Source organism: Mercenaria mercenaria, chromosome 17 (assembly GCF_021730395.1).
Source record: "Mercenaria mercenaria strain notata chromosome 17, MADL_Memer_1, whole genome shotgun sequence".
NCBI classification, from domain to species: domain Eukaryota; kingdom Metazoa; phylum Mollusca; class Bivalvia; order Venerida; family Veneridae; genus Mercenaria; species Mercenaria mercenaria.
Window position 1 is genome coordinate 40,427,677 of NC_069377.1, and position 18,095 is coordinate 40,445,771.

The 18,095-nt window shown below is 35.5% G+C and overlaps 1 protein-coding gene across 4 annotated transcripts in view; it reads left to right on the forward strand.

The window, feature by feature from the left end:
• Nucleotides 1-10,808: 10,808 nt before the first annotated feature.
• The window catches only part of LOC123537091 (oxysterol-binding protein-related protein 8-like), a 148,338-nt gene continuing 141,051 nt past the window's right edge, over nucleotides 10,809-18,095 (forward strand). Inside the window, exons 1-3 of one of the 4 annotated variants that reach the window (XM_045320648.2) lie at nucleotides 10,809-10,943; nucleotides 11,654-11,726; nucleotides 17,715-17,825. In XM_045320648.2, coding sequence (XP_045176583.2) covers nucleotides 10,890-10,943; nucleotides 11,654-11,726; nucleotides 17,715-17,825 — 238 coding nt within the window. In that variant the 5' untranslated portion in view covers nucleotides 10,809-10,889. Of the gene's footprint in view, nucleotides 10,944-11,653; nucleotides 11,727-15,148; nucleotides 15,238-17,714; nucleotides 17,826-18,095 lie in introns of those variants that run through there. The other 3 variants (XM_045320647.2, XM_045320651.2, XM_045320652.2) reach the window with 3 other exon arrangements.

Genomic DNA, 18,095 nt, shown 5'->3' on the forward strand with positions numbered 1-18,095 from the left:
AATAATAAATATATTCGAGTTAACACACAAAACTGTATGCAGCTAGAAGTAATGTCATTATATTTCGTTGATAATAGCAATGGACAAAAAAGCACAAAAATACTCTCCTGTGATAGAAAAATACTCAAGATTTTTTTATGAAAATGGTATGTTTGTAGAGTGCAATAATGATTTTACATTTCTATGATTCGGGTAGTACTGAAGTAACTGTAACGGTATACCAACTGAAATTACAAAACTTACCCCCTCCCCCCCCCCCCCCCCCCCCACACACACACACTACACTACACACATACATACACCCCACCCCTCCACGACACGTAAAAAATTATTGCGCAAATAACAGTTGCCTGAGTTACAGCTTTGATGTAACCGCACTACGCGTAATTCTTCTATCAGTTTACTGATATTTGCATTGAATTCCAGACAAAAAGACGGCATAAAGGGCCACACTTTTGAAAACCGCCTTAAATAACTCACCATTTTGAAAGAGCTGATACATATCTTCACTTTGATGCTTTTTTTGCAATAACGCCCCAGTGCTGAAATTCCACATAACCACGTTTAATGTAGCTCCAGCAATCGGTGTTTTATTTCTTTTAAGGGGGGGGGGGGGGGGGGAAGCAACCAACTTTCTGGGTCCAGTTGTATGGGAAAGTACGGTAAAACAAATTGTTTGGTTTGGTAGAGTGTTGGTTAAGATGTTATTTGTTTTCCAAATATTTCTGTGGTTAGGTAATATATACTGCTTAACCTGAACATAGGAAAAAAGCATATCTAAAACTAGTTAGGAGTCTTTCCATTTAGTTCTATTAATGCATGTTTTACTGTACAAAGAATATATATAGAAAATATTCTATTTATTTTCTTGTCTGTCAACTAATACGTTCGTGTAACGTTGACACGGCGTAGCATCGAGTAAACACGACGTATCACAGATAGTCATTAAATACTTGATAGTCAAGAAAGTAAATAGAATATTTTTTATATATACTCTCTGAACCCAAATATCTCCCGCCATACAGAATGTCTGATAGTGCGTTATAGTCCATAACTTATAAATAACAAGTAATGAATTATAAGTAAATAATAAGCAATATCAAATAAATAAGTTAAAATCATAACTGTAGGTTTGGGGGAAACGATCATGCAAGCCTGCTGTAACAGCTTGTCGCCCTGCTTACTCGTCCTCTTTTCGTCTGCTTCACTCAGTTTCCTACCAAAATGCCATTGGAGCATACAGTCAGTTACGTATGTATAATTAATAAGTTATAACTAATAAATTATAACTTAAAAATAAGATATAATTCATAAATAATAAATGTCCCTCCAGGGTGTCCGTGAATCTGAGACAGGTTATAGGTGGTCAGAAAAAAAATGTAAAGTTTTATTGAGGGAAACCTATTGTTTCTAGATGGGTGTCAAAATAAGAACTGGTATAATCGAAGTGACATTGTAAATTACGTGACATGACCAATAGTTTTCTGGTGTATTAAGTCAGTAGCTTAATTCTTCAGTGTAGAAAGTTTAACCTAAGACTTGCCTCCTTAATCACTAACCTTTTCATCACATTCATCACATAATTAACTTTATTTATTGCTTGAATATTATATTAGTCCCATTGCATGTAATACTCAAGCTGAACTGGGGATATAATCAAGGTTTAGAACTAAAACCTATCGATTCTGTATTCCCTAAACGCAAGGAAACGTTGTTAACCACCAGACATTCATTATGTAAGTTTCCTAGGACGTATTGTATTTTGCAGATCCCTACATTGAAGTCGCCAATATTCTTCCTTCTTCATATAATATACATGTAATTATCATATTGAATTATTCATAGTAGGGTTTATTAAAGGATATACGACAGGCTTTCTAGATATTACGTTATATTTTGGAAATCTATTTTTGCCTTATAAGTCACAGGAAATATTATAATATCAAATTAAACAGAAATATTTTCTTATAATTTTATCAGTATTATTTGTATTTATTTGATAATTATTCAGTTGGATAAACAACTACTAGGTCAAAGCTAATTTTTATACCACTTTACCTCTGTAACCAATACAAGGTGATTGTTGAGTTTTCAGATACTTCGATTAGAGTCTATACCGGGCATATAGCCTGCCAAATCATCGACCAAGCTGTGGTATACAAGGTGATTGTTGAGTTTTCACATACTACGATTAGAGTCTATACCGGGCATATAGCCTGCCAAATCATCGACCAAGCTGTGGTCAAACCGAGTTTGCCATTATTTCTCTTGGTTGCGCTCCATGCTTCCAAATCTTCTTATAGATATTATTAACTAACTATCACAACAGCATCGTTTGTTACTATATGGCGGCTGTTAAAAGTCTACCCGTACTTGGACTCGGTGTTTGTTATATTTGCTGGTCTATTATAAATTTATAATCCTGTATGTTTATGCACCGGGTCTTCTAAAGAAACAAAGAAAAAAATAGTGAAATTACTATATTTAGTATCAAGTTTCCTGTTCGGAAAGTAGGGATAAACCTTCCCCTTCTGACCAATGAAGAGACTCAGCAATATTTGCGATTTAGCTTGTTATATGCTCAATAAAGAATTTCAGTTTGCCCTTGGATCCTATCAAAATACAAGTTGTTGTCTTCGCCGGTTTTATTGTCATTTCGTTTAGCTTGTATCACGTATTTATTTGTCAGCGGTGCATTTTAAAATGGTCTGTATTTATTCTTCTTCTTTTTATCTGATGAATGCATATTTGTGTCGTCAGTATACATGTCCATATTTTATTTCTTTGTATGAAAAGGTATATCATTTACATAGAAAATATGACGTAAATGATCATATAATGACACCTGAATCACACCTGGTTTTATTGTGTCTATATCCGAATGCATGTTTCCATGTTTCCACTTACATCCTGTTTTCTAGATTTTCTTTAAAACGATTTAATGTTGCATCTCAGAACTTATACAAATTTACTTTATGAAGTGATAAGTTCTTGTCAATCAAATTTAAGGCTTTTTTCATGTCTAAATACTTTGGGAATCTATGCGGCGAATAAAGGCAGCCTGTCGCGACTGATGACTGACATTCACAAATAATATTAGTTTCCGCTGTATGAACATGTAATTGTGATGCAATATGTTCCTCGAAAATTATCTAAATAGTTGGCAAAACGGAAATATTTCGACAAATTTAAAATGGAAAAAGTAGAAACTCCACAGGTCACTCAACACGGCAAAAATGAAAATGTTGCAGGCCCGGTTTGATTGAGCCTGTTCATAGAAGGTAGTGGAAACGCATGCTGCCGTCCATGCCCTCTAGCCCTGGGTTGAGTAGAACTCAACATTTGCACATGTTACAAGTACCAAAAAAAATTATAGGGACATCCGCAGTTGTATCCACATGCAACATTCAGTAATACACTAGTGTGTAATTCCATGACAAGCGACGTATGGTTAAAATAATGGGCTTGCCGTAAACGAGAAAACAGTGGGCAGAACTAAACAAACTGGAATTTAGAAATGGGATTTGAGTTTATTGTATATCACAGAAACATCCAAAAGACAAAATTAAAAAGCAAGCACCATATCAAAGGGGTGGAAAAACAAGGATAAATATCCAACAGGGAGTGAGAGTATCGGAACCACCCAAGCGGTTTTGGGGGGTGGGGAGGGGTATAAACCCTCCTACTCTGGCAATCAACCCCGCTAAACTCGCCCCCTCATGCAGCCCCACTCCCAATCCCTCCCAAAAACAAGAAATGAAAATAGTTTATTTCATTTTAGTTTCTTTTATCTAGGGTTTCTTAATGCAGTTTTATATTATCCCTTCTTCCACCTGACCCCCATTTGACCCCAACCAAAAGTAATATGAAAGTTTACTTAGACTTGCAATATCCTGTAGACACATGCAGTTTTCGTCTCTTTTTATTGAGAAGAGTTTTGAGTTTCATATACCCATGATCATTTTTAGAATGCAATAATATAACCTAAAATTAAACGTCATTTTGTTACATCGTCCCACCAATGCCTAACTGATGTTTGTATGCACATTAATCAGTGTAAAGGGACATTTTCTGGAGAACAACACATTAAAATGATATCAAAGAGTAAATTGAAGTCATAAGTTTTCTTTAATATGAAACTGTATACATTCACCATTAAAATCTTGCATGACATTCCTGAATTATTTCTCAAATCATATTTTATCTGCATTTCGTAATGCTAACAAATACTGTGAGATAAAATCAATGAATGTGCGTGCAGACTTAATTATTATTCATCTGTATGCTTATGGCAAGAAAGTTGTGTTTCAAATGGCTCGTAAAAAACTTGACTTTTCTTGAGTTCTAAGGAGTTGTTTATTATAAAAGTTATACCAAAATGGACGTAAATATATTTACAGTGTATATTTGTGGTTGGAATTTGGAATTTGGAAATTAATGGAGATATAGAAGGATATTGAAGGAATTTGATGGAAAATTTGTCAAAATTTATCGAAACGTGAACAAAGGATTTATTTTTAGCTGTGCTTTTTGTGATAAATTTAGATATCTTTTGTCCTAAGGACCTGAGGCGGATTTTCTTTCCCTGTATTCGATGAATGGGAGTAATTTTAGGATTTACGAACTATACCAGTGTGATCAGTGTATACATATACATAATACTAGTAGTTTAATTGATAATCAATGCCTTCTACAAAGAAAAATAATAAAAATAAAAATAAGAGAGCGTTACCGTCTCCTGACAATTCAGCTGACACCCCCGTGAAACGCACGAATGATAAAGTATCGCCATTGGTAGATACTGCTACAAATAGCAATAACATGTCATCTCAAGGCTATATACAACCAATGAACATGGCAAATGTGAGCAACTTAAACTCATACCAGACTCCAGCTGACACTTTCTACAATCCACCCCCAGGATCATTCCACCCTCCCCCACCCCCGCTCCAGCAGCAACCAATGCAGCAGTATCAATCGCAGCAGCAGCCGCAATATTCCCCCCAGATGTCCCAGCAGTCTGTAATTCAAAATTCAACAGAGAAATTTCAACAGTTTGTTGTTGAAAGGCTGAATTCTTTTGACACTCGATTGAATAAATTAGACTCTATTGAAAACAAATTATCGACACTGTCAAATAAAATCGCAAATATGGATGTTCGAGTTACTTCCCTTGAATCGACAAATACTGATATAAAATCGAGATTGACGGATATCGAGGCAAGCCGGGCTTTTGACACACAAACTAGTGACGAAATCAAAATTAGACAATCGGTACTTGATAAAACATTACAAACTGAACGCGAAAAAATAAATTCTATTTCTGCAGAGTTTCAATCTTTGAAATCGGTGTCTGATGATATCGATGATCTAAGATCACGTTCGATGCGATGCAATCTCCTGTTTCATGGTTTTCCTGAACAAAAAACTTATGAATTGAGAAAAACTGAAAATTGTGCTTCTTTTGTCCTGGATTATTTGCGAGATACCCTTGGTATTCTTGATGCTCATGACTCGATCAAAATTGAAAGAGCCCATAGACTCTCCCCAAAGTATAACAAGGATAAAACTCGCCCTGTGGTGGTTATGTTTAACCACTACCCTGATAAACTTTGGTGAAACAAAGATCGCAGGAACTATGGAAGGCGTACCACGAGGCTGCTAAGTCCTCGTCTGGCGCGCCACTCACTTCCGGTGCTTCGTCGGCACCACCCTCTTCCAGGACCGACGTGACTACCGGGGCGACCAGTACTGTGAGCGGAGATGAACCGCCAGCCAAACCTACGAAACCGAAGATCAGCGTTTCTGACCAATTCACAAAATCAGTGCAGGATCGCAGAAAATTACTACTTCCGGCAATGATAAAAGCCAAAAAGGCCGGAAAATCAGCATATCTGGCACATGACAAACTCTATATAGAGAATAAAATGTATACTGTAGAAACTGTGTCATCCTCTGGCTTCAGTGAGATTTAGGAAGTAGATCAGGGACATTTAACTTTCTTATTGTGGAATGTGCAGGGTATTTCTGCGAAATTACACGATAATGATTTTTTAAAATTTGTTTGTGACTATGATGTATTGCTTTTTACTGAAACTTGGAACGCTTCTTTTAAAGATGTTAATATTGATGGGTATGAATGTATAAATTGTCCACGCCCCAAATCTAATAAAAATGCTAGACGTTATAGTGGTGGCGTAATTGTTTATTACAAAACATGTTATAAAAGTCATTTCAGTGTTGATAAAATTGACCATAGGGGTATTATTTGGCTCAAATTGGATAAAGGGTTTTTAGAATCCAGCAAAGATTCATATTTTTGTATTTGCTACATTCCACCAGAGGATTCTGCGGTCTATAGAAATGTTAATTCGGTGCTATATGAAGTTGACTTTTTTGAACTTTTGAATTCGGATATACGACTCTATTCTGATAAAGGTGACCTTTACGTTCTTGTGACCTAAATAGTCGTACCCGCACTGACCCTGATTATATAGATGACCTAAATTTAGACCGATTCGTTGATATTCCCGAAACCGTGTCTGCGTATGATTTACCCGACCGTGAAAATCTTGATAATGGTTTTAATAATTACGGGTCAAAACTTTTGACTCTTTGTAAAGAGAATAATCTTATCATATTAAATGGTCGTAAAGAGGAGGGCAGGTGTACTTACAATACTATATACCGGAATAAACCGGTATCTAGCTTAGTGGATTATGTACTTTCAAGTCCTGATTGTTATAAAAATGTAAATAATATGTGTGTATTTGATATAAATGAATTTTCTGATCATTGTCCTTTGACGTTTTCTTTGTGCGTTGTATGAATGTCATTTATAATGAATACGTTGAATTTGATAGAATTATATGGGACACGTCCCGAACAGATGAGTTTATTAATAGCGTACAAAATAAATGTGATACTTTTCAAGAAATCAACGATAAATTGTTGAGTGGAGAATATAATATCGATCAATGTATGAAATGTTTTTCAGATACTGTATTGATATTTCTTATTCGTGCTATGGTAAAACTTTCAGTAATAGTCCAAAACCAAAGAAGCGGAAGTCGCTATGGTTTAACTATGATTGTAAAATTGCTAAGAATAAATTTTATGATGCTAAACGTCGACTGTCTACTGTAAAATCTGATGAAAACAGATTATATATGCTTGAGTGTAGAAATGAATATTCAAAGGTTAAACGAGATGCTAAATATAAATTCTATAATAAAGAAAAAGCAAATATGGCTAATTTGAGTAAAAAAGCACCACGTAAATTCTGGAAGTATGTTAAAAAGTATAAATCAACTAATAGTCTTGATTCCAGTGTTAGTCTAGAGGAGTTTAAAAATCATTTCGAAAATATATCCAATAAAAATCAGGACCATGTGAATGATGATGTGATAAACATGTACGTGATGAGCCTGTTAATATTGAATGTCTTGATAGAACTATTTCAATCGAAGAAGTAGAAAAAACTATACGTCTTCTGAATCGTTATAAAAGCTGTGACTTGGATAAAAATGTTTCTGATTTCTTTATAGATGCAAATAGTGTAATATCGCCATTTTTATGTACAATGTTCAACTACATTTATGATAATTGTATATATCCTGAGGCATGGTCTAAGGGTGTCATCTGTCCAATCTATAAAAAGGGTGATAAAAATATCCCCTCAAATTACAGAGGAATTACCTTAGTAAATGTTATTGGAAAAATTTTCTCGTTGATATTAAGAAACCGTATCAATAAATGGTGCGAAAGTGAACATATATTTAATGATAGCCAATATGGCTTTCGTGATGGTCGGTCTACGGCAGATGCTATTTTCATATTACATGCTGTTATACAAAAAGTGTTATCAAAAAAGTCTAAACTGTGGTGCATCTTTATTGACTATCAAAGAGCTTTTGATACCGTTAATAGAGATGCACTGTGGACAAAACTTATACAAACAGGAATTAGTTGTAAAATGACCAATATGATAAAATGCATATATAAAAATGTACAAGCATGTGTTAAAATGTATAGTTCTATGAATATGTCTAACTTTTTTGACGTAACAATTGGATTAAAACAAGGCGAACCATTGTCACCCTTACTTTTCATATTGTTCATCAATGACATTGTTGAAAATATTGATTTTAATACCTTAACTGACAAAGATTATGATTTGTTATCCATGTATATGATTTTATTTGCCGACGATATAGTTCTGTTTACCACTGATCCTGGTAGTTTACAAGCTCAGATAGATGCTGTGCATCATTATTCTGAAAAATGGGGACTTAAAATCAATGTGAATAAAACTAAGATTTGTGTTTTTGAAAAACGAAAACAAAATGTTTATCCAGAATTTTACATAAATAATGAAAAAGTTGATATTGTTGATAATTTTGTATATCTTGGTGTTAAATTTACGTACAATGGAAATATGGCAAATGCGGTTAGAGCATTACACGATCAAGCCCTTAGGGCGTACAATAATCTGTTGTGTGTATTTGATAAATTACAACTTGATATTAAAACTAAGCTATCACTTTTTGATTCAATGATCGTTCCTATTTTAACATATGGCTGTGAAGTATGGGGTATTTATAATTACAAAGATGTTGATAAATTACATATACGTTTTTGTAAATACATTCTTGGTGTAAAATACCAAACTCCAAATTATGCTGTGTTAGGCGAACTTGGTAGATTTCCTTTGTCTGTTATTTGTAAGGAAAGGGCTATTAAATTTTGGATAAAGATGATGAAAAATAATAACACACCTGTGTATTCAATGTATAATGATTTATGTAATAATGTTACTACTGTTTGCTGGGCAAGTAGATTAAATTCAATTGTTGATCACCTTGGTTTTGCAAATGTTAGACTCAATTTTGATAGAAGTATGAACTATGACAACTTGTTTAAATTAAGGATAAGAGATCAATTTGTCCAAGACTGGAGGGACTGTATTAATTCTATGCCAAAATTAGATTATTATTGTAAATATAAGAATGATTTTTGTTTCGAAAAATATCTCGATGTTATAGCAAACGATAAATTAAGAAAACAATTAACATGTATACGATTATCTTCACACTCTTTAGAAATTGAAATAGGTAGATACAATAATGTTGACAGACAAAACAGATTATGCAAATTATGTTCACAAAATATGATAGAATCTGAATACCACTTTATCTTATGCTGCCCTCTGTATCATTGTGTCAGATTAAAGTATCTAGGTCGATGTTCCTGGCCTAGCATACAAAAATTCAATGCATTAATGTCAACACAAAATAGAACACGGTTGCTAAATATTGCAAGATTTGTGAAAGAAGCGCTATGCTTACGTAAAAATACTCTTGAAAACTGATTTTGATATGTCTACTGATCGTTAATTGTATTTGTGCGTTTATGTGCTTTTGCTTTTTGTAAATTGTCTTGTGTATATATTTGTTGTCTTTGCCATAAGTTATCACTATTGTAAATGGCCAAAGGCAAATGTTTTGCCGATTGCTAATAAACTTGAAACTTTTAATTAAATCCTGGACCTACACGGTAAACATAAGCATACTGAATTTTTGGCACCATTATGTCATCAAGGTGTTAATTAAACAATCTTTTCTTTGTGTGTGTAAAACCATTTTGCCAAACAATTCCTAACATCTGTTACATAATTTATGTACCTGTAAAAAAGGTCAATCGGAAATTTACTTTCTTAAAAATCTTTAATTTTAATGAAATGTTTAATGTTATGTACTAGTGCCTGTCGTTCCTTTCTGTCCGTCCTTTTGTATTACGGGTTTCTGTTCTCCGCAATTTAAGTAACTGACAACTTCCCCACGTGAATCAGAGGTGAAGGACTAATGATTTCAGACACAATGTCTTCTCTCAAATCGTCAAGAACATGCCTCGCCCGGGGATCGAACTCACGACCCTGCGATCCGTAGATCTGCGCTCTCCATGTTAAGCTAAGTGGGCGGATGGTTTTATCTGAAGGTACCTAAAGGACTAAAGTGGTTGGCTACGCCACTCTAGACACTGGAGTCAAGGAGTATGAAGCTACAGTTTGAGACCACCCATATATACAATTAAACATTGACGCCTTATAACAAATACAATGGCATTTTATCGAGTGGGGACTCTTGATGTAAAGTAGGCACTGTGCTTTTCCATACTAAGAGCGGTAGCGTGATAGAGAAAAAATGGACGTCGTTAAGAATGGAGAAACTGAAACTTGTGACTAACAAAAGTTTTTACACATATCGCACCACGAGTGAAGCCTACAGGAACCCGTTTTACCTTACTGGAAAGAACTGAAGATAGTTGAGGCACAGACAGCAAAAAACGTTCTATTCTTTCTTCAGGCTGTCCCTCCTATGTCAAGACGATTGCATTTTAAAAGTCCTAACTGGTTTTTAAACATTGATTAAACCTTGATGGGACTGTCTGTTCGTTCCATTTCACCTCGCGAAGTCTCCAAGAATATCCAAAAATCTACAAAGACCCGGTTCTTATAAAGAAAAAGATTTGCAAATAAATTTTATCTTCACGACCTTACATGTATAAAACTAATTCCCGTTATTATTGCTGTATCTCACAACATCCATTGCGTTGTGAAACTTTATACCTGGCAATTGCAAAAACGGACATGACATTTTGTGCTGTCGTAGTCTTGCCAACAACGCGGCTTTTCAGTCAAAATAATTCAATATATGACGCATACGGCAATAGTGTTACAGTTATTTTATTAATGTCAAACCATATATGTTTTTATTTCATTTCAGAGGAATTTATACCACAAGGTATTTGTGACTTTTGAGAGATAAATAAATGTGTGACATGTGGGATTTTGCTACAAGCATTAAGTTAGAGGAAGACACGGATGGAAAATGAGCTGTTTTGAGAGACAAAAGTATCTATCTGCTGCAGTGGAGGCTTCAGCGGTATGTACTTTGTTCTGTTTGCTATTTGAATAGTTTTTCTTATTGACGTCTTGTTATGAACACAATAAATTTTATATTTTGTATGCGCTTGTTTAAAGAAATACACTTCATAGTGTTATCATAGAACAGAACCGTCCTTTTTAAAGTTCAACATGTATATAGCGACGATACAAGTATGCGTACATGCTTTTAATAATAAAAAATGTTACTGTTTGTCAAGTTTCGTTTACACCATGAATGTTTCTTGATTGTCTTTTAATTAACTTTCTACATTTATTTTTTTGTATTTGACATACTTTTGTAATTACCATATTTTGTAATCACTAAGTGACGTTACATTGTTCAAATGTTTGCCTCTTCTTTATACGGCTTAGAGTAACATTTGTCTGAAGTCGAACTACGGACCTTGATCAGTCGACCAAGGGACCCCCCCCCCCCACCAAACTTGGCAGAAGTATTTATCAAACCTTTGGGGTTTGCCTTGCACAGAATCCGCTGTCTCCAAATTTAAGGTCGCGATTAGTAAAATGGTTCATTTATACTGTAATTTCCTGTCTAGACCAAAATGTATCTTATTATGACAAAATACGAGTATTAATCACAATATTATGGTGTGTGTGGAATTCAAGTTTGTGTCACGTGGGATTGGAAGGATCAAACATATTGTACTTTCTTGCGTCATACATGTTTCTAATGTTTTCTACCTTTAGGTTGCTATGGAGATAGCATGTCGGAGATCCAACTCAGAGGAAACATTGCGCATTGACAAGTGTCGGACACCAAGTAAGTTATATCGGTATATCAATTTAAAAGGCAAACAAGGGGTACAGTGGGTGGTGGCTCAGTGAAATTGCCTGAGTTTTTGATGAGGTTTGATACCGGCTAAAATCCTCCTGCACAGACGGCCATGGTCTCCTGATTTATATCAGCCAAAAGAAATTTGATAGCTACAGATAGCATTACAGTCCAGGAGCCCAGAGCTAATGATCTAACGCCGCTATTTCCTTATTCTTTTACAAAAAGCGAAACAGGTTTTCGGTGAAGGAGTTTACGTACAGGAAGGTGGTATGTGTTGTTAATAAAAGGTACAAATGACTGTAGTTCTTAACCAAGATACTTACTGGTATGTGTTTTGCATTCCTTTTTGTTTCACATATGCATACCTGTGAGGGGGAAATGACAATGGTATCCGTCCTTCTGTACGTTGTTCGTCTGTAATGCTTTCCCGGACCGTAACTCGTAAACTAGTGAAAGAATTATTAAAACTTCATACAATGGTAGAAACCATTTAGGGAATGCACTTTATCTTACTAACGTTTTTATTATTTCCTCATAACATCTTTGTCCGAAACTATAAAACGAATATGCCGTGTGTAAGAATAACTCTATCTTGTCTATGTTTTGTTTGTTAGGGACTTCTGCCATGGGTTAACAAAATGAACAATATTCAGTTGGAGTGTTATAACTTATTATTCTAATTCCTCATTGTATTTCTTGACATTTCTTTTGATGAGATGGAGAGGACTAATTTGCTTTTGGTGTACTATTCTTGATATGGAGTTACCAGGTGAGATCTTTTTAATTCAGTGCCATCAAAGAAGTATAAAACAGATTGATTTATTTTGTAGCTCTTTGATGCCATGTAGAACGTAGGGGAAAATATGATGGTTCTTGATCCTATAGTTCTTCGCAACACCTCGCACTTATAAGGGTTGAATTTCGTCTGTTCCCACTATTCAAGAGCTTACAGATAATTTTGTAAGGTTTGCGAGTCTGATGACGATTTGGCTGTTAGATATACTGTAGTATCATCTGTCAACAGTCTGACTTTAGTCTTTATGGAGGCAGGAAGATCATTTGTGCAGGAAAGAAAGAGACAATGGTAATGGAGCCTAGGGAATCCCAAGATTTTTTCTGAAGTGTAGCCGTATGCTACAACACGTTGAGTGCGGGCCTTTAGCAATGACTTATTCCACTGTGATGCCAGAGAGTAGAGTTCCAGCTGTTCAAGTTTGTGTATTAAAGTATTGTTATCACCCTTATTATAACAGTAACATCTCTGTGTTCACAACTTTCTATGTTGTCAAAGGTTTCACAGATATGTTTAGATCGAAAGTTAGGCTGGTACTGGCTAAGCAGGTCATTATTATAATAATATGTCATAATGTTTGAAACCAAAATATGCTCCACTAGTTTGGCCTATCGTTACTGGTTTTGGAACTTTCTTATATGTGGGCGAGACGACTGCAGTTTTCTAATCTGGTGGGACAATACCTGTTTCTGTGGATAGGTTAAAGATTTTAGGGAGGATTCGTGATGTCTCTAGGTGTAGCTCTTATGCGTCAGGCTTTGTTTGGTGATAACTCTAGAAGTAATGTGTCAACACCTTCGTCAGATTTTAAAATCTTACGCATTTTAGGTGTTTCCTTACATATTTTTTTTAATGAGCGGTTGAGGTTTGGAAAATACCGATTCAAATTGCTTGTTTAGGAGATTTTTTTTCCTTTCCGGTCCTGAACTCTGTCATCAATTTAGGGATTTTAATTTTACCTGACATAAATGTTCCCCAAATGAGACAATGTGTAATGTGCAATATCCAAACCCCTAGTACAAAGGTTTAGGTCACACCTGAAGGTCAAAAGTCAACATTGTTATCTTCCTGTCCAGTCTGTAAAAATTTTTTATATAAACTCATATGTCATATGGACACAGTCAAAAAAAATGTTGGTATATTTTCTTCAGAATTACTTCCCTTTAATATGATGATTTCTTACATTTTTTCTAATATGTTACCGTCACTTTCAAAATGAAATGTTATCAAAATTGAAATAAAATACTTTTTGGTATTTATAGATGTTACAAACAATCAACAACTGTAGATTTTTGTATATGCAAATTTTAATACAAGTGTTGTGTTATAACATAATGTATATATAGTACAATATTGTTTATACATCATTGAAGAGCGGATGCATTGGTCCAGTGGTTACATGCTTGACTACGAAACCAGGGTTCTTGAGTTCGAGCCCACGCTCCTCAACTAAAAATTTCTAACATTAGGATAAGAGTCCTGTGTATGGGTGTTATCCATAGACGCAGGGGGTGGGGTGGGATCAGGGAGGACCCCTCCGACCAACCTCAATTTGATAGCATGGAAGCCAGTATATGGTCGCCCCCCCCCCCCCCCCCCCACCCAACAACTTTTGACCGAAATATTGATTTTTCTCAGAAAAGGTAGATAATGTAAAAAACATTCTGAGGAATTCTGGGGAAATAGCAACTAAGTTATGGGTGATGTTATACACCATAACCATGCAGTCGTTGGTCTGTACGACGTAGATCAAGTCGTCTCCAGTTTAGGGTAGTCAGCATGTCGTGCGTCCATAGTTGCGCTTTGCCCATTGAGCAGCTCGTCTCTGCACAGATTCAATTTGTCCGATACCCACACTGGTATGTGGTGACCTGAGAAATTCTAGTGTTTGATTTGTCTTTTTTGTGATTTTATCTATGTGCTTGTTCCATGTTAAGTCATTTGAGATTGTGACAGCAAGTTATTTTGCTGATGAAACTGTTTCTAATGTGGTGTTATGGAGTGTATATTTGGTGTCTATTTTCGTTTTTCTTTTTGTAATGTGGATGACTTGACCTTTAGATGGATTGAAATTCATGTTGTATAGTGATTCCCATTTCTGGAGCTGGTTGAGGTCGTCTTGCAGGTATTTGGAGTGAGAGAAAGATAAATTGCAGTATCATCTGCGAAGAGGCGGACTTTTGAGTGAGAAGCATACTCAGGAAGGTCATTTATATAGATAAGGAAAAGTAAAAGGCCGAGTAAAGATCCCTGGGGCACACCAGAGGAGACGTGGATGGTATCTGACTCTGAGCCATTGTTGATTCTGAAACATTATCTGTGCTTATTTTAACATTAAATTCATGTAAGACTACATATCATGACGGCTTGGGATGGTTTTACTGTTGTGGATTCTTATTCCTGTAGGGGATCGACTATTTGCTGTAAATTGAGCTTATCAAGAAAGTCCTCATACAGTGAATTTGCATTTAGACTCAAACTGCTCCTGTGCTCGTGACTAACTTAAAGGGAAACAGTCAATGTAATACCAGTTTTAGGGTTTGCAAGTTTTACTCCCCTTAGACCAAATCATCACTGTACTGATTATTCCCCGTTACTTTCCCGCCAGATGTCACAAAAACTTACAAGTCTACTTCCGGTTTATCGTGTTAGCGGATTCGGCGTAAATAAATTAACACATTTGATTCCATTAAGATTAATTTGGTAATGGCAGTGGCTTTATTCATTTTTAAATGCAATATTCATTGTATTGATTCAAGACTCGGCTATATGCATGTTCCAAAACAATTTCCACACATCAGTTCTGTAAATAAATAGGTGGGTGGGGTATGAATATAATTGCAGCTCTAGGGAAATAACAGAACCATGTGAGATGGTGGAATATAAATGTATCTGTTGCTGTAAGAACATTACTTACCTTATGTCATAACAGTGTATTATAGGATGCCACATGGGACAGACACAAACTTAAGCATTTGGTCAGTATGAGGTTATGACAAATATAATATGAATTAAGGCCTGAAGGCACCGCCTAGCATGGGGATTTATCTTTTATATAACTACTTACAAAGAAATATTCAACACCCAAAAGAAACTAACAGTGAAGTTTACATTTAGTGTCATCATACCTCTTGCAGCGAATATCATACTTTGCAAAATTTACAGAAAGCCGTGACGGTGACGTCATTCAGCGTTCTCGCACTGGCTTTAGGAATTTTTTGTTTGTTTGTTTGCACTCCACGCAGAAACTTGACGGCCTTTACACTTCCTTACTGTTTTAAAAATGTTTTTCATTTGCATGTACAGTTTTCATTACAAAAAAGAAGTAAAGGATCATGTTGGCCCGGATTACGAATTCCTGTGACTGATTCGGGGTGCTCGGATGTTCATGCAGACAACCAGTCTGCAGTGTGTATATAAACCGGAACCGGAAAACATCGAAAAAATTGCCTCAGTATATGCAGAAAACACAGACGAATAACTATATACGGACGTTACCGTCTCTGGGATTTTCATCCCCTATTAATAATAATACAATATCCTTGCAGTACATGTTTGGTGGAATCCCAAAACTTGATGTTTACTTTTTTCAGCAGGAGTTGGGGTCTCAAAATTGGAAGTTTTTTATCGTCATAAATTAATGCAGGAACGTACAATTTAGATACAAAGTCCAAAATTTTATGTTATTTTTTATTCTGCTTTTAAATACTAAAAGAATACAATATAGTATTTTAACAACTTTTTACAAGTAGCACATTTATTGAATATAATTATTATCTCACTTTTCTTTTTCATGTAAGTTAATAAGTGATGTCCTCTTTCCCACGTAACACAATATCCATATCCACTACCCCAGACACTAACATCTAACCACTTAAGATCCCTTTTCCATTCATTATCAAACATTGTAATGTATATAATGTCTTGGGCTTAGGACCCAAGGGAGCGCATGGACGCTTAAGCATTTTGAAAGCAATTAATGATTTTCCTGACATTTTTCTCTATCTTTATCCAAAAGTTGTAAATAAAATTTTGCTATGACTCCCAATATCATCCTTTTCACAAGTCTGCAAAAGTGGAAAAACATCTGACATTTATTGATTGAAATGATTTATACTAGTTTATATTAGGTTGATTGTGAAGCAAGATCTACAACTTATTAATCACTCTCGACACCTCATTCCTGATGGAATCCACCGCCACAATGGTATGAGAGAAGAGAATCCAGTTTCTCTTTAATGCTGAGCACCAAGCAGAGGAGCTACTGGTACCATTTTTCACGTCTTTGGTATGATGCGGCTGAGGATCAAACCCACGACCTCCCGCTCTCAAAGCAGACGCTCTACCACTAGGCTGTCAAGGAGATTGATTAAATAATAGTCAGTTAATTGACAAGGAGATTGATTTAAACTAATAACAGCCAGTTATCCGACAATCACTTCCTCTATCCGTTTCTATCATTAAGCCCTTGTGTAATCCCTTGCCAAATCAAAACAAACAATCATGTTACCAAAAATCACCTGGGAAAAACAAATATTTCCGCAAACTACATGCATGTCACACATGTATAATACACAATATTTGGCAATGCTTTGATTTACAGTGTAAACATGTTTGGCAGTCCACAGTAATTATCAACCAAGTCATTGTCACTAGAAAAAAACTGAAAGCTGAAAATTATTACAAAGCGGGTGAATTATGTTTTTGGTAGGGGACAGGAGGCAATGAGGAGATTAGGGATTTTGACCCGCCTGGGAGATCACATGTATGGATTATTAAAAATCAATGCCCATCATACAGAAATATAACATGTGAAACAGCATGGCATATGAAACAAGATAAATGAATGGATAACATTGTGTGTGCCTTCAAGCTAGTAGACCCTTAATGCCAGTTGGTCAATTACGTACTTTCTGTAAGTGATTTCAGCATTTTCCAGTTTTTACAGAAAGGCAAATGCACGTTCAGCTGCTTCTACATCCGAAGAATGTCGAGTTGCCTAAGGAGAATAGGCAATCACAGGGACATTGCCGAGTGTCATTACGGGTCCACAAACCCAAAAGTAGTGAAGTGTCTGAAACTAGATAATTTTTTTTTTTACAAAAGACTGCAAATGTAAATATTTAAGATACACTACACAAGTGCTGAATGCACATTAATAATATTGTTGTTTGTTACAGAGATTTATGTCGAAGATATAGAGACAGAGTTTGATAAACAGACAATGCCACGATCTGGCAGCCATTCTGAAGTTTTTAACACGAGTTTCAATGGTGCACACAGTAAATTTGGTAAGCTTACAATTTTGTTAAATATTGAAAAATATAATGTCCTTAGGTTTGTAAAGTTTGTCTTGTTTTCAAAATATTGTAGATTTTCTGCAAGTTCCTCAAAGTGACTTGACTTTGCTTGCCTGAAAGCTTTTTTTCCCCTATGGGATTCAAGTCTGGGTTGGAAGAAAAATTTAACCTTTAGCCTGGTGGTGGCAAGTGATTTTGCCTTTGCGACCAGTGCAGACCAAGATCAGGCTGCACATCCGTGCAGTCTGATCATGGTCTGCA